The sequence below is a fragment of the Taudactylus pleione genome, unplaced genomic scaffold (assembly GCF_031769625.1).
Source record: "Taudactylus pleione unplaced genomic scaffold, aTauple2 ptg000642l, whole genome shotgun sequence".
Lineage (NCBI taxonomy): Eukaryota > Metazoa > Chordata > Amphibia > Anura > Myobatrachidae > Taudactylus > Taudactylus pleione.
In genome coordinates this window covers 1394742-1420687 of record NW_028285044.1, presented here as the reverse complement: position 1 = coordinate 1420687, position 25946 = coordinate 1394742, and the positions used below count along the sequence as shown (strand labels likewise).

The window sequence follows — 25946 nt, the reverse complement described above, 5'->3', positions numbered from 1 at the left end:
GCCAAGGGGTTTCATGCTCATTGCCAGGGGGTTTCATGCTTGTAGCCAGGGGCTTTCATGCTCATTGCCAGGGGTTTCATGCTCATTGACAGGGGGTTTCATGCTCATTGCCAGGAGGTTTCATGCTCATTGCCAGGAGGTTTCATGCTCTCTGCCAGGGGTTTCATGCTCTCTGCCAGGAGGTTTCGTGCTCATTGCCAGGGGGTTTCATGCTCATTGCCAGGGGGTTTCATGCTCGTTGCCAGGAGGTTTCGTGCTCATTGCCAGGGGGTTTATGCTCATTGCCAGGAGGTTTCGTGCTCATTGCCAGGGGCTTTCATGCTCGTTGCCAGAGGGTTTCATGCTCATAGCCAGGGGGTTTCATGCTCGCTGCCAGGGGTTTCATGCTCGTTACCAGGAGGCTTCGTGCTCATTGCCAGGGGGTTTATGCTCATTGCCAGGGGGTTTATGCTCATTGCCAGGGGGTTTATGCTCATTGCCAGGAGGTTTCGTGCTCATTGCCAGGGGCTTTCGTGCTCCTAGCCAGGGGCTTTCATGCTCGTTGCCAGAGGGTTTCATGCTCGTTGCCAGAGGGTTTCATGCTCGTTGCCAGGAGGTTTCGTGCTCATTGCCAGGGGATTTATGCTCATTGCCAGGAGGTTTCGTGCTCATTGCCAGGAGGTTTCGTGCTCATTGCCAGGAGGTTTCGTGCTCATTGCCAGGAGGTTTCGTGCTCATTGCCAGGAGGTTTCGTGCTCATTGCCAGGAGGTTTCGTGCTCATTGCCAGGGGCTTTCGTGCTCATTTCCAGGGGGTTTCATGCTCATTTCCAGGGGGTTTCATGCTCATTGCCAGGGGTTTCGTGCTCGTTGCCAGGGGGTTTATGCTCATTGACATGGAGTTTATGCTCATTGCCATGGGGTTTCATGCTCATTGCCATGGGGTTTCATGCTCATTGCCATGGGGTTTCATGCTCATTGCCATGGGGTTTCATGCTCATTGCCATGGGGTTTATGCTCGTTGCCATGGGGTTTATGCTCGTTGCCAGGGGGCTTCACGGGAGAAGATGCAGCTTTCTCCATCTTCTCCCGGCAGCGCCAGCGTTCCCTATACTTCTGGGAACGCTATGTGCATTGCGCTGGCCTAACAGACACTAGTGGTCCACGAGGACCTCTAGCATCTGTCTCCTTCTTGGCAGCGGCCAGTTTTAGATGGCCATTTTCAGCAGAGCCCATGCGGACGGCTAGTCCGCATGGAATTTGAGTCAGCCCTTTTTCACCCCCTGCATTCCGGCACCCGGTGCATGTGCACCTCTAGCCCCCCCCTAGTTGCGGCTCTGCACCTTACCCGGTTGCAGAGTATCTGATGCTGTGTTGGACAACGCAGCTCGGATATGTAATGCAGCAGGAAGCGTGATGCCCCCTGCTGCATTACCATATCTGCACAGACGGAATAGCTAAGCTGCTTGTGAGCAGCTTTGCAATTCTGTCTGAAGCTGAATCAGGCCCATAAAGCACTCAATCCACTGCAATCTCTTACCCCAAAGTATGTACAGTACCTTACAAAAGTATTCACCCCCTTTGCATTTTTCATGTTTTGTTGCCTCACAACCTGGAATTAAAATGGAATGTGTGAAGGTGTGCATCATTTAATTCACAGAACAAGCCTACAGCTGTGAAGTTGTTTTTTTTTATATTGTGAATCAAACAACATTTAGGACAACATAACAGAAAACTTCAGCGTGCATAACTATTCACCCCCCTAAAGTCAGTACTTTGTCGAGTCACCTTTTGCAGCAATTACAGCTGCAAGTCGCTTTGGATAAGTCCAAACAGCAATCTTCAAGTCTGACCACAGATTCTCAATTGGATTGAGATCTGGCCTTTGACTAGGCCATTCCAACACATTTAAATGTTTTTCCCCTTAAACCACTCGAGTGTTGCTTTAGCAGTATACTTCGGGTCATTGTCCTGCTGGAAGGTGAACCTCCATCCCAGTCTCAAATCACAGGCAGACTGAAACAGGTTTTGCTCAAGAATTTCCCTGTATTTAGCACCATCGATCTTTCCCTCAACTTGAATCAGTTTCCCAGTCCCTGCTGCTGCAAAACATCCCGACAGTTTGATGCTGCAACAACCATGTTTCACTGTGAGGATGGTGTTCTTGGGGTGATGGGATGTGTTGGATTTGCGCCAGGCATAGCGTTTTCCTTGGTGGCCGAAAAGTTACATTTTAGTCTCATCTGACCAGAGCACCTTCCTCCATATGTTTGGGGAGTTGCCCACATGCCTTTTGGCAAACTCAAATCGTGTCTTCATATTTTTATCACTAAGTAATGGCTTTTTTCTGGCCACTCTTCCATAAAGCCCAGCTCTATGGAGTGTATGGCTTATTGTGGTCACATGCACAGATACACCAGTCTCTGCTGTGGAACTCTGCAAGCTCCTTCAGGGTTACCTTTAGTCTCTGTGCTGCCTCTTTGATTTAATGCCCTCCTTGTCCTCTCTGTGAGTTTTGGTGGGCAGCCCTCTCTTGGCAGGTTTGTTGTGGTACCATGTTCTTTCCATTTGATGATGATGATGGATTGATGGTGTTCCGGGGGATCATCAAAGATTTGGATATTTTTTTATAACTCAACCCAGAATTGTACTTCTCAACAATTTTGTCCCTGACTTGTTTGGAGAGCTCCTTGGTCTTCATGGTGTGATGCCGATTGCTTAGTGGTGTTGCAGCCTCTGGGGCCTTTCAGGAAAGATAAGGTGTGTTTATACTGACAGATCATGTGACACTTAGATTTCACACAGGTGGACTACATTTCATTAATTATGTGACTTCTGAAGGTAATTGGTTGCACCAGAACTTTTGAGGAGCTTCATAGCAAATGGGGTGATTACATATGCACATGTAAATTTTCAGAATTTTATTTATAAAGATTCTTTTTTATTTATATATATATATATATATATATATATATATATATATATATATATATATATTTTTTTTTTTTTTTGTTTTTTCTCATTTCACTTTACCAAATCAGACTATTTTGTGCAGATCCATCACATAAAATTCAGATTAAAAAAAAAAATAAATTAAAATAAATAAACTGATAAAAAGCCAAGGGGTGAACACTTTTGCAAGGCACTGTATGTTTATGTGTGTGTGTGTGTATATTACAGTGTGTGTATATATGTGTGTGTGTGTGTGTGTGTGTGTGTATATATATATATATATATATATATATTCAATTCTCAATACCTATTCTGTGACCTGTAAAGATATTAATATTATGAAGGAACATTTTATTCCTAAAATACACTATATAAATTTTTAGATAGTATGGGGATTGGAATGCTTTGAGGTCTAACAGATATGCACTGTTTAGATGCGCTGGGGAACATCAAAATATCCCTGGAAATTATGATATTAAATAATACAAATTAATCTCTGCTATTACTATTTCAATCTCTTCTCAGCCCCCAACTTAGACCCATCCATTTATAATCATTACTCAAAATCTTATTTTCTACTTAAAGAACAATATTAGCCTATGATACTAGTAATATGGACCGGCATATTTTGGATCACCCCAGCCAGCTATGCTTACCCCTCGCCATCTCTGCCCATCTGCCATCTCCATCCCATCCCCGCCTCTCACTGACAGGTAATCAATGATTATTGTATAGATGAACTTGTATCTTTAACCTGAGCAACAACCTCCTCCAGTTCCCTCTCAGCACCCTCCTCTTCATTTGTCATCACAAATGAAAATTAATCTCTTCCCTCATCTTCTCCTGCCACCCTACTACCTGACACCTGTCTACACAAGCCAGTAGTTTGCTGTCTCCTGTAGTTATTCCAGCCTTACTAGTATCTGTAATCTCTTCCCCTCCATCATTATTCCAGCATGCAATAATTATTCCTTTTTAAAAAAAAATAATAATAATAAATATTTCTAACCCAAATTTCCATCGCATTTCTCAACTCCAATCCCTCTCCAAACTGCTTAAGAGGCTTGCTTACACTCTCCTCAGTCTCTTCCTCCTCTCTTCAGGACATTGGGGGTGATTCAGAGATTTACGCAAAGCAGTAGCAGCTGCAAGATTATACTAATGCTGCAGTTGATGGGCTGTCTATTGAGATGCCCACAAGCTGTGGCTGTAATCAGCCGTGGTGCGCACCATGAAACGGACATCGGCTGCACGATCGGACTTCTGAGTAACCCCATGGTTGCTCAGAATGTCCTACGGAGGCTGCGGGGGTCAGAGGAGCTGCGTCTTCCGATGTAGTCCCTGAAACGTCCACCTCCTTGACCCCCAGGTCACAGGTCAAGAAGCCTATCGACACTGCATAGATCTTTATGAAGTTCTTCTGATCTGCGTTGGCCAGTGGTGACCATCGGGGTGCATGTGCATAAGTAAAACAAAATGTTTTACTTGCGTCCGGGTCTGAATCAAGCCCATTGTGTTATCCTGGTTCTCATTCACTGTTCATTTTCTCTAATTCCACAACGTCTATACGTTTCTTTATCACCTCAATGTTGGGGGTCATCTAAATTTTGTACATCTTTTCTAGATTTTCATAATCTGCTTTTAGGGGGGGATTCATTTGTTGTTTAGGCGCCTGTAAGTAATGGGTGCCCGTTAGTAGCTATTTAATTGTTTGGCGATCAGGCATGACTGAATGATAACTGCTTGCAGCCTCCTGAGGTGGCTAAAAGTGTGCTATTTGGGTGCCGTAACCAGAACTTTGCACAGGTTTAGCCGCTTTATGCCGGCGCATTTGGGTGCACCAAGCAATATAAGTAATGCAGTTGCGTCCGATCAGCAAAACAATTGAATTGGGCACCAATTTCTTATCGCAGCTCAAAAAACTGTTTTATTCACCCCTTAATGTAAAGCAAATAATTAAAGGTTTTATAACAGTTGAAGAATAATCCAGCTAAACTGTCTAATATAAGCTTATTTATTTTTGATCTCAGGTGTTTCAATGGACCTGTTTGGACGAATCTTCAACACTGTGAGCGCAGTAAGCAATCTATTCTCAAATCCTTACAAGGTCCGGGAGGTACCTCTGTTGGACTATGTTGGTTGTCCCCGAATTAGAGAAGATGGACGGGTTTTGCTTTACAAGAGTAAGACCGCAAGATCGTGGGACTGTCTTTTAGTAAACCCTCTTACTCCACAAAATGCCTTTCGGTTAGTATATGCCTTTTGGTGTCCATTTTACTTCAGATTATTTTGACCATATAGCAATTTAATAATTGGCTGGTGTTGAAGTTGAATTATATGAAATAGGTATTAACATATTAGATCTTCCCTCTATCACTATTATCTACTTTTAACAAAAGCTACAAGGGAACATTAATTTGGGTTCATAACCAAGGCCTACCTTAAAATAATTGACTTTCTGGGTCATTATCCTATCATAATTTCACACACATCCATCTGTTCCTCACAACCGAGTATTCTTCCAATGTGGGGTAGAGTGCTTTCTGAGAGCTTTCTCTCACATCTATACAATGTTGCCCACGGGCAGGTCGTTATTGGGTGGGAACTCTAAAGTGGGTGTGGTCCCAAATGGTATTGTTTATCTTGTAACAGTCAGCACAACAGAGCTTCAAGACTCTAAAATATTGGTGGAGACTGTTAAGTGCCACAGCTGTTTTAATGTCTGGTATATTCTCTACCCACAGAGTGGACCTATAGTAATTTTTCACCCTCTCATATTATTCACTCACATATACATTTTTCTTCTTCAGGGTCCATAGGGCTCCACAGGGAGACAATGTGCGTAGGTGGACCGGATGGTCCGGTGCTTCCCCCTATACCCCGCCCATAGCCTGAGGGCACTTCAGTTTTGTTGGTGTTCGGCAGGAGCTGGACCACCATTATAACAGTGGACTGCATTAAGCATCCCAAGCTTTACTTTTATGCTTTTATTTACTTTTTATTTTTTTACAAACGGGCGAGCAGCACCAGACTGTTCTCCGGACGTCTATGCTGCCGCCCCATCACCCCTCCGCGGCGCTGTGACACCAAGCCTGTGCTAGGTACTCCCGACGCGGCTCCGAGAGGGACTAGTTAGCAGGCTCCCCGGACTTCAGACTGCAGCCCGGAATTCAGGGGACAGGTAAGGCGGAACCCTGTTTGCGGGGACCCGCGTCTCGGGAGACAGACCGGAGGCGCTGATGTGGACACTGGCTTTGCCCACTACTCTACTAGACCACCGGGGCATAACGTTACTGGCGCAGAGGCATATTTTAAAGACCAGGGGACCCGGTGGTTAACGTCAGCCAGGGGATAAGGCGCTCTCCCTGCAGCCCCTCCCCCAGCTCAGGGCACCTTTCCACTGCAGTCTTGGTGTTCCATGAGCTGCTCCTCCCTCAACCTCCGCCCCCTCAGAGATGCGCGGCAGCCATTTTAGGCAAGCAGGTCTCTGGGAAACGCTGGATCCAGTCTCCCTGTGTACCTCTTCCACGGGCCAGGTTATACAGCGCTATATCCTACCAGCCACTGTGGTCTGTGTAGTCGATCATAGTGCCCATTGCAGACGTAATGTTTTTTTTCTGCGTTTGTATGTGACTTGTCCTAGCGCTAATCTCTACTTTTCTATACTGTCATTTATACCTTTCCCTTATTTTTCTACTATACCCTGACATACTAAGGTATTGGGGGTTCCTTATACTTCACATCTGCTATATAACTGTGAGGACTATCATATACTATATAAAGTGGTTGCACACTACACTGCCATATATAGCGTGGTTGCACTTTACATTGTGCCATATTACACATACTGCAAGGTGTTCATTGCACTGTATCATACTGTGTATTCTATTATTCTTGTGGCTATGGCTGGCAGAGGAAAGAATAAGTAGCATGATGCTGCTCCTCCTACTCTGGTGTCTTGTAAGTCCTGCTCTGCAGACATAGCCACAGAGGACCTCATTCAGGATGGTCTCTGTATTAATTGTTACACAGCCCCAGACCCATCAGCCCCGGTATATCTCCCTCAGGACCCACCCTGGGCTGCCTTTTCACAAATGCCGGCAAAACTTGTGGACCAAGTTGCGGTCCCCGTGGTAGCTCCCCCTATGGGATGGTCACAGCAGGTTCTCCCTGCAAATACTTTGTCTTTTCCATGGATAGACGTACTGTCTACCTCAGTACAGAGTTTGGCTAATACCTCTACGGTTTTTCAGCAAATGCTGCAAAAAGATCATACATTTAGTAGGCTTAGTAGGTAAAGGTTTATCTTCCCAATTCACGCAGTTGTCTGATTTTGGGATAACATCTGGGGAGGCAGAAGACGCAAATCTCTCTTACTCTGACTCCATCTCAGGCGAAGAGGAGCCACCCTCTAAACTAAATATACCTGCTCTTGTGACAGCTGTTAAAACTATGCCTGGGTAAGAGAAGTGGTCTCCCACGGATACGCCCTCTCCTTCCTGAGGCGATCCCCCAACAGTTCTTTTACACTAGACATCCATCGGGTTCAACCAGGGCCCTGCTGCTCCAAAAAACCATTAGTCCTTACTGAATTCAGAAGTAATAATTCAGGTCCTCTCACAACGGGGCAAGGGCTGCTATTCTACCCTTTTTAGTTCAGAAACCCAATGGGTCTCAGCGGCCTAACCTCAAGTCTCTGAACAAGTTTATCAGGGTGCTCAGGTTTCGTATGGAAACCCTCCATTCTATTATCCTAGCTATGGAGCCTGGAGATTTTATGGTATCCATAGACATTCAGGACGCTTACCTACATGTACCTATAGCGCCTTCTCATCAACAATATCTCCAGGTTGCTACACTGCGGCAACATTACCAATTTCAGGCTCTGCTGTTTGGCCTCTCAACGTGGCAGTTATGGTGGCCTTTCTTTGTCGTCAAGTGATCAGACTGCTCCCATACCTGGACGATCTCTTCCTGTTGGCCAGCTCCCAAGAGACTCTTCATCACCATCTACAGGTAACCATTACCTTTCTACAAATACACATTTGGATGACCAACTGGAAAAAGTGTTCCGTGACACCCTCTCAAAGGATGGTACACTTGGGAGCCGTCCTGGACTCTTGAGTTCAGAGAATTTAACTAACATCGGACAAGATTTCAGCACAGGCTATGCAGACTGCTCCATAATCGCCGAGTGTCAATTCACTCTGCAAGGCAGGCCTTAGGGTCAATGGTGTCCACCTTCGACATGGTGGAATTCGCCTAGTTTCACTCCAGGCCACTTTAACACCTGATCCTCTACAGGTGGAATGTGCTTAGATCCCAGACGATGAACCTCCCCCCAGAGGTTTGCCTCTCCCTAGCCTGGTGGCTACAGTCTCCCTGCTTCCTCCAGTTCTTTGGAAGTTCAAGCAATATGGAGGCAATGTCCTGCTGGTGGCTCCAGCTTGGCCCAGACGTCATTGGTACTCAGATCTTCGGAGTCTCTCCATTGACACTCCGTTTCTGCTGCCTCAACGTTTGGACCTGTTGTCTCCGGGTCCTTTCCTTTACCCGGACCTGGACCGTCTGTCTTTGATGACGTGGCTCTTGAGACATCCCTCCTAAGGTCCAAGGGATTCTCTAGCTTGGTCATCAACACGATGCCTAGAGCGCGTAAGCCTGCCTCCACCAGGATCTACCACAGAGTGTGGCACACTTATTTCCAGTGGTGCCGAACAAGAGATTACGACCCTCAGGTGTTTCGAATTTCCAGAATACTGGCATTCTGGCCTACGTCTGGCCTCGTTGAAAGTGCATGTCTCTGCACTGTCAGTGTGGTTCCAACGTAGAATTGCTCCACTACCGGATGTCCACACCTTCCTCCAGGGTGTCCTCCGGATTCAACCTCCCTTTGTCCCACCAGTGGCTCCTTGGGATTTGGCAGTAGTTCTTCGGTCCAGGGTCCTCCATTTGAAGCACTAGATTCTGTTGATCTTAAGTGGTTAACAGCTAAGACTCTTTTTCTTCTGGCTATTGCAGGGGTCTTCAACCTATGGACCTCCAGCTGCTACACATCCCAGCATGACCTGCCACTGTTTTGATATAACAGCATGCTAAAACTGTGGCAGGGCATCTTGGGATCTGTAGTTCCCCAGCAGCTGGAGTGCCAAATGTTGAAGACCCATGGGTTACTGCATCTGCCAGAAGGGTGTCAGAATTGGGAGCGCTCTCCTGTCGTCGTCCTCTGCTGATATTTCACCTGGACTTCGTACTCCCCCTGTGTTCCTTCCTAAGGTTGTTTCTAGTTTCCATATCAATCAGGAAATTATAGTACCGGCCTTTCTGTCTCCAGACCTCTCAGCAGGAGAGGCCTCATTGGACGTGGTCTGCGCCCACAGGATTTATGTGGACCTTACCAGTTCTCTTCGGAAATCAGACTCATTGTTTGTGCTCACTGGATTTCACGAGATGGGATTGCCAGCCAATAAGCAAACATTGGCTAGCTGGCTTCGTATGACTATCTCAGAAGCTTACACGCAGGCAGGCCTGCCTGTTCCGTCTTCTGTTAAGGCTCATTCTATTCGGTCTGTGGGTCTCTTGTGGGCAGCTCGCTGTGGCGCCTCGGCTATTCAGCTTTGTAAGGTGGCCACGTGGTCTTCTGTTCAGAACTTTCTTAGGTTCTATGCATTTGATACCTTCGCCTCTCAGGATGCTTCCTTTGGCCGCCGGATTCTCCTCTCAGCACAGGAGCGTCCCCACCCTTAAAAGGACTCCTTTGTGACATCCCCAAAGTCACCTGTGGAGCCTATGTACTCTGAAGAACAAAATTAGAGTTATGGTAAGAACTTACCTTTTGTTAACTCTTCGTAGTCCATAGGGTCCACAGGGCACCCGCCCTGACGGACCTGGCTTCATATGGGTGGTTTTACTGGTCACCGGTTTTCCGTCTCCTTTTCTGTGAGAGTGTTTCTTGAGTGTACCAGTCTTCCTTCTCTCTTATCCTCCTTCGGTTTTTGGCTTATTACCAACTGAGGTGGCTCGGGGCGGGGTATAGGGAGAGTGGAACAAGTGCATCCTGGGAGCTAAAGCTTTAACTGCATGGTGCCCGGATTGGTTCCCTTCGCCTACACCCCAAGGTCTCCCTGTGGACCCTATGGAGTTCGGAGAAGTTCTTACCATAACTGTCATTTTTCTATTAACCCATTTGCTCCTGAGGATGTCACTTTTGTAACAAAATTAAATTGAAAAAAAGATGAAGGGGATGAACTTTAAGTCCCTATATATCCCCCACCGTGGCGCCTACAAAGAGGGGAGTCCTCTCATTCAAACTAGGTTCCTCCCATAGAAATTATTGCCTTCAGTGTCAGTGTGATCCCCAAACAATGGGCCTAATTCACTACGGATCGCCATTCTGCTTATACGCATGCTGCTAATATCAGCTGTGTTATCTAAATTTTTGCATTCGCATTGCGATCACAGCCTGACAGAAGGACGCCCACTTCCCCTTACTCACATTTCCTGGCCTCTTTTGTGCATCTGTAGTGTCCGGCTTTCGTGACCTTATGGGTCACTTAGCCAGCCGATGGGATTTTGGATGATTCGATGCTGTGTCCTAGGACGCAACCCGGATCAGTTTTGTATGTAGGAGGCATCTAATATGAGTTCTTGGTTTCCCAACAACTAATATCCTTGCGCTGGATTTATATTTGTTTTACTCCACCTGAATAGTTGGTAGAAATTGCCAACTTGCCAGTATCCACCTGGCCCAATAAAATCACACTCTAGGAAAAAATCAGGAATAGCGTTGTCGGTGTGTCTATATTGCTTGACTGAAAATTATAAATATTGACCAAGGCTTCTCTCAATAAATTTCTATTTATTATTTTTTAATAAACATGTACCACATAAACAGCACATATTAAGGTGCGTACACACGGAGAGATAAAACTGAACGATAACAATATCATTCATTTTTATGTACTTACCAACCTGTCAATGACCAACGATGTGCATTCCCGCATGGACGGTTACGATATCTTTCATCGTCCATGCATGCAGGCCAACTTGGTTGATATCGTCAACTTTGCCTGTTCAGAGAAGTGGCAGGATGACTTCACTGAAAGATATCTTTCAAGTCGTTGGTGGTACAGATCGTACCGTGTGTATGCACCATTAAGATGCATACACACGGGACGATTCGCTCCATGAACGAAATCGTCCCGTGTCTCGTTAATGACAGTGAGCAGAAACACTGAACGTAAACAAGAACAATTTTGTCCAGTGCCTGGCTCCCTCCCTCATCCCCGAACCTGTTCAACCTGACATTATCGTAAGGTTGGATGGGAGGTCCGGGTGATGAACAATAACTACCAACTAGAAACGGGAGCGCGTATTGGTATTTATCGTTAATTGTTTTGGGGCAGAAACTGAACGATTTTTTTGAACGACTGAACGATAACTTTATCGTTCAGTCGTCCAAAAAATCGCTGCGTGTGTACGCACCCTTACACTACACCCACATATATAAAACAATAAAATGTAATAAAATTCAAAATAGCAATTGTAGCTTGTATTTCTGCCGCTTGTGATTCTCAAATACTTGTATCCAAAGGAGCCTTTAAATAGTGAAGATAATAAGGCAACAATCTTGCTCAGCACCTCCCCATCCAAAACCGTTGGCAAACTGTCAATCAGATTGCGGCTTATTGGGTGCTGCGTGCTATGATGCTAGACCCATTCTGCACATACGGGTCCTGTGCATGTGCAGCCCACCCACCATCCGACTTGTACGCAAACAATCGGGTTTGTGTACAAGTTTGAATCAGGCCCTATATTCTGTGAGTAGTACTAATAATGTACTAACCGTTTATAAAAATGAATAGTAAAATACTACATATTAACAAACATATTTGTTTGATTTCAAGATTTTACTACCAAAGAGAGAAAATACCCATAAGCTTGCACTGAAATCGCACACATATGAAAATATTATGAAAATATATTTTTTATTAGCAACTTCATTACTTTAAAATTAAAAAACGGACTCCTAGATGTTGACAATTTAGTCAATTAAATCTTGATAAAATACCAACCAATCAGCATCTGTAATCTTACAGGCTGTGCTGGAATATGACATTAGACGTTGATTGGTTACTATGGGCTGGTGGTTTCTTGTGAGATTCAATAAATATGTTACTAATGCATATTCATTACATTTCTATTGTACTTTTTGTGTTCTGTCATTGCAACCTTTTATTAGTATTTTCTTTTGGGGTATAATTATAAATTTTTATCCTTCATGTACAATAAAGATGGACTCTACTTAATAAAAAACTTGCCTGGTGTGAGTGAGCCGCCAGGTCCCGTTCTAGTCTGCTAGCGTTGGGTGTCCTTCTTTTTTTTGTTGTTGCCGAAAATGCGTCTACCGCAATGCGATGTGACTAGAACGCACCAGCAGACTCTGCTGATTAATTTGCTATGCAACACTTGTCTATCTGTATATCTGTGTGCCTCTGAGTCTGTATATGGGGCACAACGGAACTTGGAATGAAAAAAGCTGCGGCCGCTACATTGTAGCACTTTGTATACAGATTCAGAGACTCATTTGCACACAGATATACAAGTGTCACATATCAAATTAACCAGCACAGTCTGCTGGTGCATCCTAGTCACATCACATTGCAACTTAGATCAGGGGCGCCTTTAGAGATTAGGGGGCCCCTGTGCATCCCCCGTTACAGGCTCACTCCGGTGGCCGGCAGCCGACTGACGCAGCTGGCCGGCCACCGCAGAATCAATAGACTCCCAGCACTGCTCAAACGCCATTTTCCGGCATTTGAGCAGCGCTGGGAGACTTGACGCGGGACCTCGGAGAGGTAAGTTTTACATAATACGGATGCAGGGTGTGCGGTGCGGGCTCCCCCTTGACATGGGGGCCCGTGTGCACCACACACTGCAGCCATTGTAGATACACCCCTGACTTAGATGGATTTTTGGGCAAAAAAGAAGCAAGAAAAACTCCCCGTGCTAGCAGTCTCTCACTGAACCTGGCGCGCCGGTGTTTTTTGGTGCGATTGCAGCAAAGATGTGTAAGGACACATCTGTAGACTCAGTATTCCTGTGTCAGACTGGTACTCTGCATTTAACACTGTTAAGCAAGGATCGCTATTCTGCTAATACACACGCAACGCAGTTGGTAATATCAGCGGTGATATGCAAATGTTTGTATTTACATTGCGATCACAGCCTGACATAAGGACGCCAACTTCCCCTTACTCACATCCGTATACTTTGGCAACATAGCAAAATAATCGGTAACATCGGACCCATAGGCCCAGTTAAGGCAGGTCAGACCTCACTCAGTAACTGCTAACTGCAGCGCACACTATGAGGCTGCATATGGTATTGCTGTGGCTAATTTATGCACGCCGTTGAAACGCACTGGCACGCCTGCGTTCGCCCGATCACACCTCTGTCACCGTCCAAAAACGGCACTTCCTGTCAATCACTCTGCGCTGGGTCTGCGTCTCCACCGCAATTGCAGTTCCGATCACAGCGTCTGGTTCGTGCACTGCGATGCATGTGCAGTGCGAAACAATTGGCCGATTGCGTGTGTATTAGCAACTGCGATCCTTGCCGAATCAGACCCATAGTGCAGCGTGACAGCTCGTCTTGAAAGAATTCTTATTACCAAGAACATTTCCAAAGTCACAGATGTGGAAAGTCTACCCTGGGGAGAACACGCCAAATGGAACACTCACTATTGTGGCATTAGGGCCTGATTCAGACCCACTCGCAAGCGCTATGCGCTCGCAAGATGGTCGATAGTGGGGCACTGCGCACGCACGGCATGCGCAATGCGCGTGCGCAAGCCCCGGAGCGAGTGAGAAATTCACTCGCTCCAGGGCTCGCTACAAACGGGGCGGCTGTCGATGTTGATCGACAGCTCGCCCTGTTTTGTAGGGAGGGGGGCTGGCTGGCCAAATGGAGGCGTTCTCAAAGGAACACCTACCGTTTGAGGGCGGCCCTACTGACATCACTAGTGATGTCAGTAGTGAGCTTCCTGCTCTATTAGAGCCGGAAGCTCACTGGAGCTTGCGGGAACGAGACCCTATCACAAGGGTCTCGTCGCAAGCCCAATGGTTGCGATGGTCGCGACCATCACCTGGCCGCTCGCAAAAGCTGTGGGTGGTCACCCACAGCTATGCGAGCGGCCATGAGGCAGTTTTAAAAAAAAACAAAAACGACCGCCCTGATTCAGAGCGAACGCGCTCGCTTTTTGCGAGTGGCTCTGAATCAGGCCCTTAGTTCATGTTGACTGTTTGGGTGGATCGGTACCCATAGTCACAGGTCTTTAAATGTGTGTGTGTCTAATGTTTGGTCTGTCTGATGGGAGAGACCCTCTGTTTTCATCACTTACACTGAATAAGAGAAACACTTATTCGTATGTGTATCACAAGGGTGAACTTTGGCACATGATAAATAATTCTGTATGACTTGGTTACCATGCAGGTTTCTTCTAGATGCAAATAGTGTTTTCAGAAATAGATTTGGAGTATTTAAGAAGGACAGGAAGATGAAGGGTGAGTATTGTAGATTGAGTAAGCATGTCCTGAATAGCAGTTGTTGTGAATGGTAGGATGATGGGCATATGCCCTTTGAAGACCTGCGAGCTTGGATAGGCAGATTTACAGGGACTAGAGAAAAGATGTAGGAGAAAGTTTTGGTTTGAAGGCTGTAATAGGGGATTACAATAAGGAAGACAAGGAGACATCTACATGTTTATGGCATATAAAATAATATAAATAATAGGCTTTGTTACCTTTTAGGATATTTTACCCATTAAAATACACTACATGGATATAGAGGAATTTATCGAAGTGTGAGACTGTTCTTTATTTCTCAGTCTGTTCCAGCTGGATTCAGAGACAGAAGCTATACAGCAATTTCAGGAATATGCAATCAAACTGCGGCCGTTTTATGAGAGTGCCAGGCAGGGACATCGTCTAGATACTGTCCAGCAACTTACAGACTGTCTGCGGGCACACCCGAACTGGTCTTTGGCACATATAGCAGTGGAGATGGGCCTTCGAGACCATTTTAGACACAATGGAATTCTAAGGTAGGAGATAGGATTACTGTAATATTAGGTGTATATTGATTTGAGGAACACCCCAAAAAAGCACATTGAAAATGGTGGCAAAAAGTGCAAAGTGGGGGTACAAACTAAAAACTAATGAAACAGAGTTTTGGGGTCTCTGCAAGTATGGGTGAGGTATTTTTTTGATTGCAGGTGCGTTTTTTTATGTTTCTTATAACTTCACTTTAGCACCTTTAAAATATACTTGCACCCATTTTCATATACCCCAAATTTGCCAGGACTACTTATTGTCACCAAAAAATACTGCTTAAAGCTATTCTTCACCACTTGTGCAAAGACGCTAATTAGAGGCAATTGTACCAACTTAAGTACCCCAAACAGATAAAGTAGGACGAAACGGGCACTACTACATTATGCCCCAATGTTTCTGCATCTTTTTGGGGGGTTCAGGCTGATTTCCCCGATTCTGACACTACTTTCTGCCTGTTCTGGCTTCGAGTCTCCGTTTTCGCATATTTTGGAATTGAATAGGGCGAAAAGCGGGGACGCGCTCAATAAGTTTCCGCGGCCAAAAGACACTGTAGGCGAAAAGTCCGGCAGGCAGAGCTTTATCGCGGGTGCAAAACTAAGTTAATACAGGCCTTAATATCATTCAAATATCTTATTGTAAGTAATATACTGACCCCAGCTTTATAAGTGCCAGGTTGCAAATGGGATCTAAGCAACGCCCATGATCGTAGTGCAAAATGAGATCCTATCGGCTGGATGTATCATCCGTGACAGGCAGGGGGTCCCCGCAATGTGCCCGGAGAGCTGCTGGCCAGTGCAGATGGGTGCTGCGCATGTTATGTCCCGCAGACTGCACATCCGCCATAGCCGGGGAAGGTTAGCTGTGGGGGCCAATATCTGGAGTGCTTCTCATTCCGGATATTGGTAAATTTGGCAGCATCGCATCCCCCATAGAAACCTATGGGGGAGGCGGCTGCCAGCGGTCACTCCTTAATACATACGGGGGATACTTAATATTTGAGGTAATTTCGGGGATTATACCTCAAGTACACTTTGATAAATGGGCCCCATAGTAAAAGACAGACCACAAATGAATGCACACTGGAAACTTTGTATCTAAAATATGACTCACAATGTAGCAATAGATAGCTAAGCATTGCAATTATAGTGAACATTTAGGAATAGAGCCTGACTGTGTGTGCATCTGCGGTCTGAACACCTTACTAATAATGAAAAACAAACACATAAAATATAAGAAATAAAAAACATTAAAATAAAAATAAAATATGTAATCTGAGATTGCAACAGTAACAAGATGAAAAAAAACTGTCCAGAAGTGGTGAGGATAAATCAAGGCAGGTGGGTAGATGTCAGCGTGATATTCTGGTGCCCCATATGCCTCTGCACAGTTGGTGCAGTATGTATGTGTGTGTGTGTGTGTGTGTGTATATATATATATATATATATATATATATATATATATAAGAAGTTGCCGGTATGAAGGGTGGCCACCCTATGCACTGGGAGGGAGCTCCCGGAGCTATTCAATTCAGCGCACTGATTAGTCTGGCAGTTTTTGCAGTAAGTACAGCTCTATGTATTCTTTAGGAGTGTGAATAGCACAGAATGTGATGGAGGCTGCACCCCATTGCACCTGGCCTGCAAGAAAGGGGATATTGAATGCATACAGGAGCTGGTAGAGGAGTGTCATGCCAAGCAGGACATTGCTGATTCTAATGGAGAGACCGTGTACCATTACGCAGCCCGTCAGAACAACCCCCGTGTTATCGAGGTTTGTGATTTGCTTTTTACTTACTGACTGTGTTCCATCAATATGTTTTCCTTGACCTATTGTTTTTTTTCTGCCATTCCACTTACCTGTATACCCGCCACATACTTTGTGTGTTTTGTGCCACCCACTTCTCTATTGTGTTTTTGTTCTAAGCTCTCATGTGGTTTTTTTTTTTCTTTTGGTTTTTTTTTCCGCTCCCTTTTTCATGTACTTTTAGATCCTGTGTTCTGTGCCGTCCATCGGTATTAACCATCTGAGCAACACCAGCGAGGCTCCATTGCATGTGGCTTGCCGAATGGGCAAGGCTGAATCAGTGCTTGCCCTGCTGCGCTGCCATGCCCACTGTGATATCATGGGAAAGGATGGCTACCCCATTCACACAGCTATGAAATACTCAATGAAAGGGTAAGGTAAACACAGTATTCATAAAGACACAGTGGGCCTGATTCAGACCCGCTCTCGAGCGCTATGTGCTCGCAAGCGGGTTGATGGTGGCCCAGTGCGCATGCGCGAGACCCGGATAGCGACGGGCAATCCTTCGCTCCGGGTCTCGTACTAAAGGGGGCGTGCTGTCGATGGTGATTGACAGCATGCCCCCTTTGGTGGGCGGGCCGGGGGCGTGGCTGCCCAGACGGAGGCGTTCCCATGGGAATGCCTACCGTCTGGGGCCGGCCCCACTGACATCACTTGTGATGTCAGTGGGAGTCCTTTCGGCTCTATTAGAGCCGAAAGCACTCTGGGGCTTGTGGCAACGAGACCCTACCACAAGGGTCTCGTCGCAAGCTCGATGGTCGCGATGATCTTGACCATCGCGACCATCTTCCTGGCCGCTCGCTATAGCTGTGGGTGGTCACCCACAGCTATGCGACCGGCCAGGAGGCCGCTCTGAAAAACAAGAAGGACGGCCCTGATTCAGAGCGAGCGCTCTGTCAGAGCGTCCGGCTCTGAATCAGGGCCAGTGCACGGTAATAACGATATTGCATAATATTGGATAGTTCACAGTGCGACATATTAACATTGACTCCTTGCAGGAATATGTGCACATATACTGCTGAAATTTTCACAAATGAAATAATAAATAAAACAACTGCTGCAACTAAACGGGCATAACACTGACACTGAATTTAAAATGACTTACATTGCAATGCCAGTTTTGCTAATTAAGCTATTGTAGCATTTATCATGCCCATTATGATGTGATTTGAAGTGAATACTAGCAATATTCGGAATAATGAAATATCATTATGAAACATCCTTAATGCTGTAAAGTAGTTGTCTCATCTCATTGAAATCACTGTTTTTCTTTATTTTTTTTTTTTTAAAGCAACTATATACATGTGCTTCATTTTTAGATGTGCAGAATCAATCCTTGACTTCAGTGCCAGCCAGGTCCATGCAGAAGATCCTCGACATGGGGCAACCCCTCTGCACTGGGCAAAGACAGCTGAGGTATGAAGTTATTGACTTGCACATCGTAATATCAAGCCAACATAACTCTTCTTCCACTAGCCGTTCCTAGTGGACCAGTATTTTACTCATTGGGGTGAGGGTCAACTACTAGTACTCTAATTCTATATCCTTTGTGATGGGGGCTACTATAACCCAGGGGGTCCAGTACTCCCGTATCAATAGTATAGGTTAAAGGGTTAACATCTTAACCCAAACTCGATCCTCAAGGCACCGTAAAGGTCCAGGTTTTTAGGATATCCATGCTTGACACATGTGACTTGGATATTAAAACTTTGTACTCTTTGTGTGCCTTGAGGACCCAGTTTGGAAACCACTGCCTTAACCCACAATATTTTACTCATGTATGTTGGGGTTCCCCATACCTGCATCTCCTCTGCTCACTAAAGACTATCCACAGAACAGGTATGTTGCGCAATTGTGGAGCAAAGTCACTAATGTGAGTTGCGTAGTTGGTAAAACACCATGGCGCAACTAAACTTTAAAAGGACTAATTAGGAAATTGTAGAACACATTAAAAAATATATATAATTCCCTATTTAATGTTCAGAATATTGTCTGTGAGCTCGTGAAGGGCATATCTTGATATAATTCCCCCTGGGACAGATGGTACTTAGCCATCACTTTTTTCTTTGTTTAAACCTTGACCATCACACACATCATCAGGACTCCCCTCATTTAGTGATGTAACAGTGTCACAGTCCGGCTCAACCAGGGACCAGACCTCGCTTACAGTTTGGGAGCCTGATTCTGAGTTGGACGCAGTTGCGGCTGACATTGGCTCTTTTGGCACAGTCCCGTCTGTGACTTTATGCTAATGGCGCTACAAAGCCCTTCCCTGATGTATACCCGTGTGTCAGAATGGGCAATGACTGAGACACCAACTCGATGCTGCATTACCGCCTGGTACATCTTTATAAGCACCTGTGGTAGGTGCAGTTTCTCATCTGAACTTTAAGCAACACGCCTGCAACAGTCCCATAAGATGCACCATCTCTGTGCATCTTTATAGTAATTCCCCATACCTTCCCGTCACCGTCCAGGAATGCGCCTTACGTTTCTGGTACCGCACTTCCAAATTTGATATGCGTCTCAAACAAAATGGAGGCGCATGCACGGTGCCACTTGGATGTATGCGCAGACTAAAAATCATCGCTTCACTGCGTCTGACATCGCTGCTGCTTCCGACTCAAAATCAGGCCCTGCATATTCAACATTCTGAATAAATCTGATGGCTGTGAAGCAAGCTAGCAGTACTGATAGAGCAGGGGGATCGCTTGATTTGGACATTTATGAAAGGAAGTAAAAGGGCACAGATGTCTTATGAGGAGATTGTGTCAGGAGATTTTTTACAACAGATGTTGTAACATGATATCCTGAGGTTTCAAGTTAACACACCCTGTAGTAACGTATAGCTAGCACAGGTTAAGTGATTTCTAAATCTTTGTTTGTGATATTTGACAGTTGGCTTGAGTTATTACGAAAACATGTTTTATTGACAATATCTACAATCAAAATGTTGACACCATGATGTCTACATATTCAGAATGTCGACATCCACATTGTTGACACTTTCAAAATGTCGACATTGTGAATATCAACTATCATTGTCGATATATGCAATTAGTCTTAGGGCCTGATTCAGCAAGGAACGCAGTTGCAAAGACGCACGCAATTGGTCGATTGTTGCGTTCTGCGTATGCATCGCAGTGTGTGATCTAGCAATTGCGATGGAAACTGCGTTTGCAGGGGCTATGTAGACCCTGAGTAGAGTAATTGACAGGAAGTGCCATTTGTGGGTGGTGACGGGGGGTGGTCAGGCGAACGCAGTGGTGCCGGTGCATTTCAACGCCGTTACATGGGCGTGCATAAATTAGCCACTACGATACCGTGAGTGAGGTCTGGGCTTCATTAACTATGTGTACGGGTCCGATGTCACTGATTGTTTCGCTATGTTGCCCTAGTATACTGATGTGAGTAAGGGGAAGTGGGCGTTCTTATGTCAGGCTGCGTACGCAATGTGAATGCACACATTTAAATAACACTGCTGATAATAGCAATGCGTGCATATAAGCAGAATAGCGTTCCATGCTGAATAAGGCCCTAAGGGTGCAGTTAGGGTTAGTTTTAGCCCTAAATATAAGTGTCGACATTCACACTGACATTGTGAAAATGTTGAAATTGTGGATGTTGATATGTCATCCTTTGACATTCAGAGCATGTCTACATTCAGAGCATGTCAACATAATGAATGTTGTAATATCATACCACACCCACGAAAACCACTGGCTGATTGTCCTTATCAGATCATTACTGGGCTTGTTGATAAATACAGTAAGAGGACTGCCCATTTGTGGTGTTTTCTTCTGACTGCACTAAATGGCTGAAGTACTAATTACTATATGATCCAACTGGGGCGCTGCCAATATAGGTGGAGCAGCTGTAAAGGGGTGGTGTAAAACCTCCAAGCCTTGGCTTATATTATAAAATACACAGTAGAGAAAAGAAAGAACAGCGCTAAATCCAAATATAAATACTAAGTAGTGCGGCTGGATAGTAAAATTAATTTATATATTTAATCACAAATATTAAAACATAAAAACACATTCATATATTAATAATAAACATACATATGTAGTAATTCATAACCATAGAGGTATAAGCAACTGGATGATAATATACACAACCGAAAGTGATCCTCCAAGATGGAAAAAAATAATGTCCCTATTGCTGGAGGAACAACAGTGGAGAAAGGGGCACTGGGTGAGTTATGGTAGAAAATATGATAGCCAATCCGGTTAGTTTTAGTTTACAGTTGATATGTTACCAGTTTATGGAAAGATGAAGCCAATAAGTCCTTTAGCAATAAGTCCTTGCCGTATATATGGCTGTTGGAGTTCCTTAATTGACCCAAAGTGGGGAAAGTCCTGCACTGGTCCAGATAAATATAGGAGTAACTTTAGTTTTGCGTCACAGTTGTGTTAGGCTTGACACGTTTTGCTAAGTTATTCCCCCTCCGCTTCCTCAGAAGCAAGTGTTTTAGATTCCAAAAGCTTTATATGTCCAAAGTTTGGGTTGGGTACGGGCTGCTGGCGCTCGGGATCCCAGCGATCAAAATCCCAATGCCGGTATACAGACGGCTGTCTGTAGGTATCCTAACCCACCCCCTTTCTCTAGCCCTCCCTCACCGGTGCCTAAACCTAACCTCCCCCCCCTCAGTGCCTAAACCTAACCTCTCCCTCCCTGCACCCTAAACCTAGCCCTCCCCCCTAGTGCAAAAATGTAAATGTGGCTATAAATAGGCAATCCTATTGTAAACAAGGAAATATATTTTTAAAGCAGAGGAAACTGTCATTAGTTTAAAGTAAATCCGTTAAGTGATGCAAACGGACACGTGACAGGGACCCCTAGTCGCATGGTACCATGGGAAGTTTCTCCAGGCTTGTTACTGAATTGTGGTAATCACATAGGTCAGGCCTGGCCAACCTGTGGCTCTCCAGCTGTTGTGAAATTACAAGTCCCAGCATACCCTCCAACCAATCAGCTGGTAAAGCAGCTGGAGAGCCACAGGTTGGCCAGGCCTGTCCTAGGTGAGCATAATGCACTAGGAGAACGTCGTCAGTCACGTGAGCGGGACTGGAGGAGCTTTCTCCCAGCATGTTACTGGGCCAAAGTTATCATGGTACATCATTGGGGACATCATTGGTCACATGAGCTGGATTCTCGTTCATAGAATTAATAAACACGATATTTTAATATAGGCAAAATTTAAAGCCGTAGTATATAGTTAGTCAGGTGCATAAATATTGGGACATTGACAGAATTTTCATATTTTGGCCTCTATTCACCACCACAATGGCTTTGAAATGAAACAAACTAGATGTGCTTTAACTGCAGACTTTCATATTTAATTTGAGGGTAATTACATCCAAATCAGGTGAACGGTGTAGGAATTACAACGGTTTCTATATGTGCCTCCCACTTTTTAAGTGGCCAAAAGTAATGGGACAAACTAAACAATCCTAAATCTAACTTTTTAATACTTTATTGCTAATCCTTTGCAGGCAATTACAGCCTGAAGTCTGGAACGCATAGACATCACCAGACGCTGGGTTTCATTCCTGGTGATGCTCTGCCAGGCCTCTACTGCAAATGTCTTCAGTTCCTACTTGTTCTTGGGGCATTTTCCCTTCAGTTTTGTCTTCATGAAGTGAAATGCATGCTCAATCGGATTCAGGTCAGGGGATTGAGTTGGCCATTGCATAACATTCCACTTTTTAGCCTTAAAAAAACTCTTTGGTTGCTTTTGCAGTATGCTTCGGGTCATTGTCCATCTGCACTGTGAAGCGCCGTCCAATGAGTTCTGAAGCATTTGACTGAATATGAGCATATAATATTGCCCGAAACACTTCAGAATTCATGCTGCTGCTTTTGTCAGCAGTCACATCATCAATAAATACAAGGGAACCAGTTCCATTGGCAGCCATACATGTCCATGCCATGACACTACCACCACCATGCTTCACTGATGAGGTGGTATGTTTTGGATCATGAGCAGTTCCTTTCCTTTTCCATACTCTTCTCTTCCCATCACTCTGGTACAAGTTGATCTTTGTCTCATCTGTCCATAGGATATTGTTCCAGAACTGTAATGGCTTTTTTAGATGTTGTTTGGCAAACTCTAATCTGGTCTTCCTGTTTTTGTGGCTCACCAATGGTTTACATCTTGTGGTGAACCCTCTATATTCACATTTGTGAAGTCTTCTCTTGATTGTTGACTTTGACACATATACACCTACCTTCTGGAGAGTGTTCTTGATTTGGCCAACTGTTGTGAAGGGGTTTTTCTTCACCAGGGAAATAATTCTTCTGTCATCCACCACAGTTGTTTTCCGTGGTCTTCCGGGTCTTTTGGTGTTGCTGAGCTCTCCGGTGCGTTCTTTCTTTTTAAGAATGTTCCAAACAGTTGATTTGGCCACACCTAATGTTTTTGCTATCTCTGATGGGTTTGTTTTGATTTTTCAGCCTAATGATGGCTTGCTTCACTGATAGTGACAGCTCTTTGGATCTCATATTGAGAGTTGACAGCAACTGATTCAAAATGCAAATGTCACACCTAGAATAAACTCCAGACCTTTTACCTAATGAAATAACGAGGGAATAGCCCACACCTGTCCATGAAATAGCTTTTGAGTTGATAGGCCCATTACTTTTGGCCCCTTAAAAAGTGGGAGGCATATATAGAAACAGTTGTAATTCCTACACCGTTCACCTGATTTGGATGTAATTACCCTCAAATTAAATCTGAAAGTCTGCAGTTAAAGCACATCTTGTTTGTTTCATTTCAAAGCCATTGTGGTGGTGAATAGAGGCCAAAATATGAAAATTCTATCAATGTCCCAATATTTATGCACCTGACACTATATAGAAAGATATTTAGTTACATATAATTAAAACAATAATACATTAAATAACGGGGGCGTGGCCATGGCAGTAAGACGTGACTCCGGAGAGCTCCCCGTCGAAACATTCTCCACCACTGATGCTGACCCGGTGGTCGCCTCTGTTGCCCCAACCCCCGGAGTACCTGCTGAGCGATTCGGGGCTGTCTTCTGCCTGCCACTGCCGGGAGCTGTTATATGTGCCTGCAGCCTGCTAAGCTCTGCCCGCGTCTGAGCACTGTCCTGGACGCGGCTTTCAATCCATGGAGCCTGCTGTATACCTCATAACTCTCCCTCGTTGTGCCCGGAAGTACGTAGTGGTCTTGGCTCATGGCCTGGTGGCAATCGTAATTTCTGCCTGTCTACAAGTCTCCTGCAGCTATGCTGTCTGTATCGCAGCTGCAGGATTTTGGTGGTCTGCAGTAGCCTGTGCTTAATACACAGCTGTCTTTCATTCTAGTATACAGTATATTCTCAGGGATTTGATTTCTGCCATTATGGGGAAATCTGGCCATGCTGCTGCAGCTAAACTAGAAAAGTTTGCCCGCACTTCCACATCACAGGCCCCACAGCCCCCATCACAGGGTGAATCTCCTGCTCCAGATGCTGAGGGTGGTCCGCAAAGTTCTGATGCTGTGCCCCATCTACAGTTACATTTGCAGCAAGTCTTGGAGGCGGTAGCGGGAGGTGAGAAGCGCCTCTCTGATAAAATTGAAAAAGTGCAATGTGATCGGTCACTGGTGTGGCAGGATGTACAGCGCATCAGAGAGAGAGCGAGCCAAGTGGAAACCCATATTTTAACTTTGGAGGACTCCCATAAGCTTCTGAAAAAACAAATTACTGGAGGTGGAAAGTCATCTGCGTTGCAACAATGTTGGGTTGCCTGAGAGGATAATTGAATCTTACAGCAGAGACTCTTTTCTCCTTACAGTTCGCTGTAGAAAGGGCTCACCGTGTACCAACTCGTCCTCTGCCGCCTGGGGCTCCTCCTCGTACCTTTATTGCTAAGTTTTTGCACTATAAGGACGGGATGCAGTGCTGCATGTAGGACATACTAAAGGTTCTCTAGTTAGGAATGGAGTGAAGATTTCTGCCTTCCTGGATTTCGCTATGGAAGTTCAAAAGAATAGAGGCCAATTCCTCCCTATTAAGCGCAGATTCCAGGACTTAAATATATCATACGTTATGCTCTTCCCAAGTGGCGGATGGAGAGTCCAGATTCTTCGCTACCCCGCGTGAGGCGACTGCTTGGCTGGACCGCTATGCTCCTGGTGGTCGACAAATGGCTACTACCTGACATCCCTTTCTTTAATGCTGTATATTTTTGTTGAGCCTATTAAGGGTGCAGGTTTACACTATGTTCAGCTGCATAGTCTGACTGTTATGTGTGAAATATTTTGCTCCACATTGTTATATGTTATTGACACCAGTTCGCTGTTGCCGGGTGCTCCCTTGCAATGGTGGTTGCCCTTCTTTTGGTGTTGGGTACTAGTTTATTTACACTTACGATATTGTGAGTTAGTTTTTTAGTTTTGAGTTAGGGATTTAGGTATAAAAATGCTGGGGATGGGGGAGATTTTCGTGATTTGGTAGTTAGTGTTTTAATTTTTTTATTATTATTATTTTTAATTGCTGCATCTGGTTGTGTCTCTAAGTATTACTATATGCTGGATCGGAGGGTGGAGGGTATGGGATCAGAGATGTTTTTATGTTCTCTTCCTCTGTATGTCACAGTTAAGTGTCCTTGCGTGGAATGTCCGCAGAATGAATGACAGTCAAATGCTCCTTGGTGTCAAAATTGCTTAAACACAATAACTCTGACATTTGTTTGTTTAACTGGGACCCATTTTGTAGGTAATAAGCTCTCTTCTCTTCGACGGCCATGGGTGGGATGGGCATATCACGCCTCGCACACGTCATCATCAAGAGGGGTCTCTGTTCTAATTCGCAAATCTGTTTCTTTTGTGTTGAATACCATTAAGACGGACCCATATGGTAGATATGTATTTCTAGACTGCAAGGTCCACTCTATGCCTTTCTATATTTTAGCTGAGTATATACCTCCCCCCTTCTCATATGAAGTTTTGAAGCATGTCGCCTAATTTGTAGCACAGTCTCCTGACACCAATGTTATATGCCTAGGAGATTTTAACAATCTCCTTTATCCTCATGTGGATAAGTGGCGGGAGACATCCTCTCCACAGTTGGGAGGAGGTAGGTTTGGAT

At 44.9% G+C, this 25946-nt stretch overlaps 1 protein-coding gene across 3 annotated transcripts in view; it reads left to right on the top strand.

Annotated features, from left to right (window-relative positions):
* PLA2G6 (phospholipase A2 group VI) overlaps nucleotides 1–25946 on the top strand; it is a 114860-nt gene that overhangs the window by 7400 nt on the left and 81514 nt on the right. For all 3 annotated transcript variants that reach the window (XM_088455044.1, XM_088455042.1, XM_088455043.1), the window contains exons 2-6: nucleotides 4960–5176; nucleotides 14817–15032; nucleotides 16629–16812; nucleotides 17030–17217; nucleotides 18165–18261. In XM_088455044.1, coding sequence (XP_088311170.1) covers nucleotides 4968–5176; nucleotides 14817–15032; nucleotides 16629–16812; nucleotides 17030–17217; nucleotides 18165–18261 — 894 coding nt within the window. In that variant the 5' untranslated portion in view covers nucleotides 4960–4967. The remainder of the gene's footprint in view (nucleotides 1–4959; nucleotides 5177–14816; nucleotides 15033–16628; nucleotides 16813–17029; nucleotides 17218–18164; nucleotides 18262–25946) is intronic.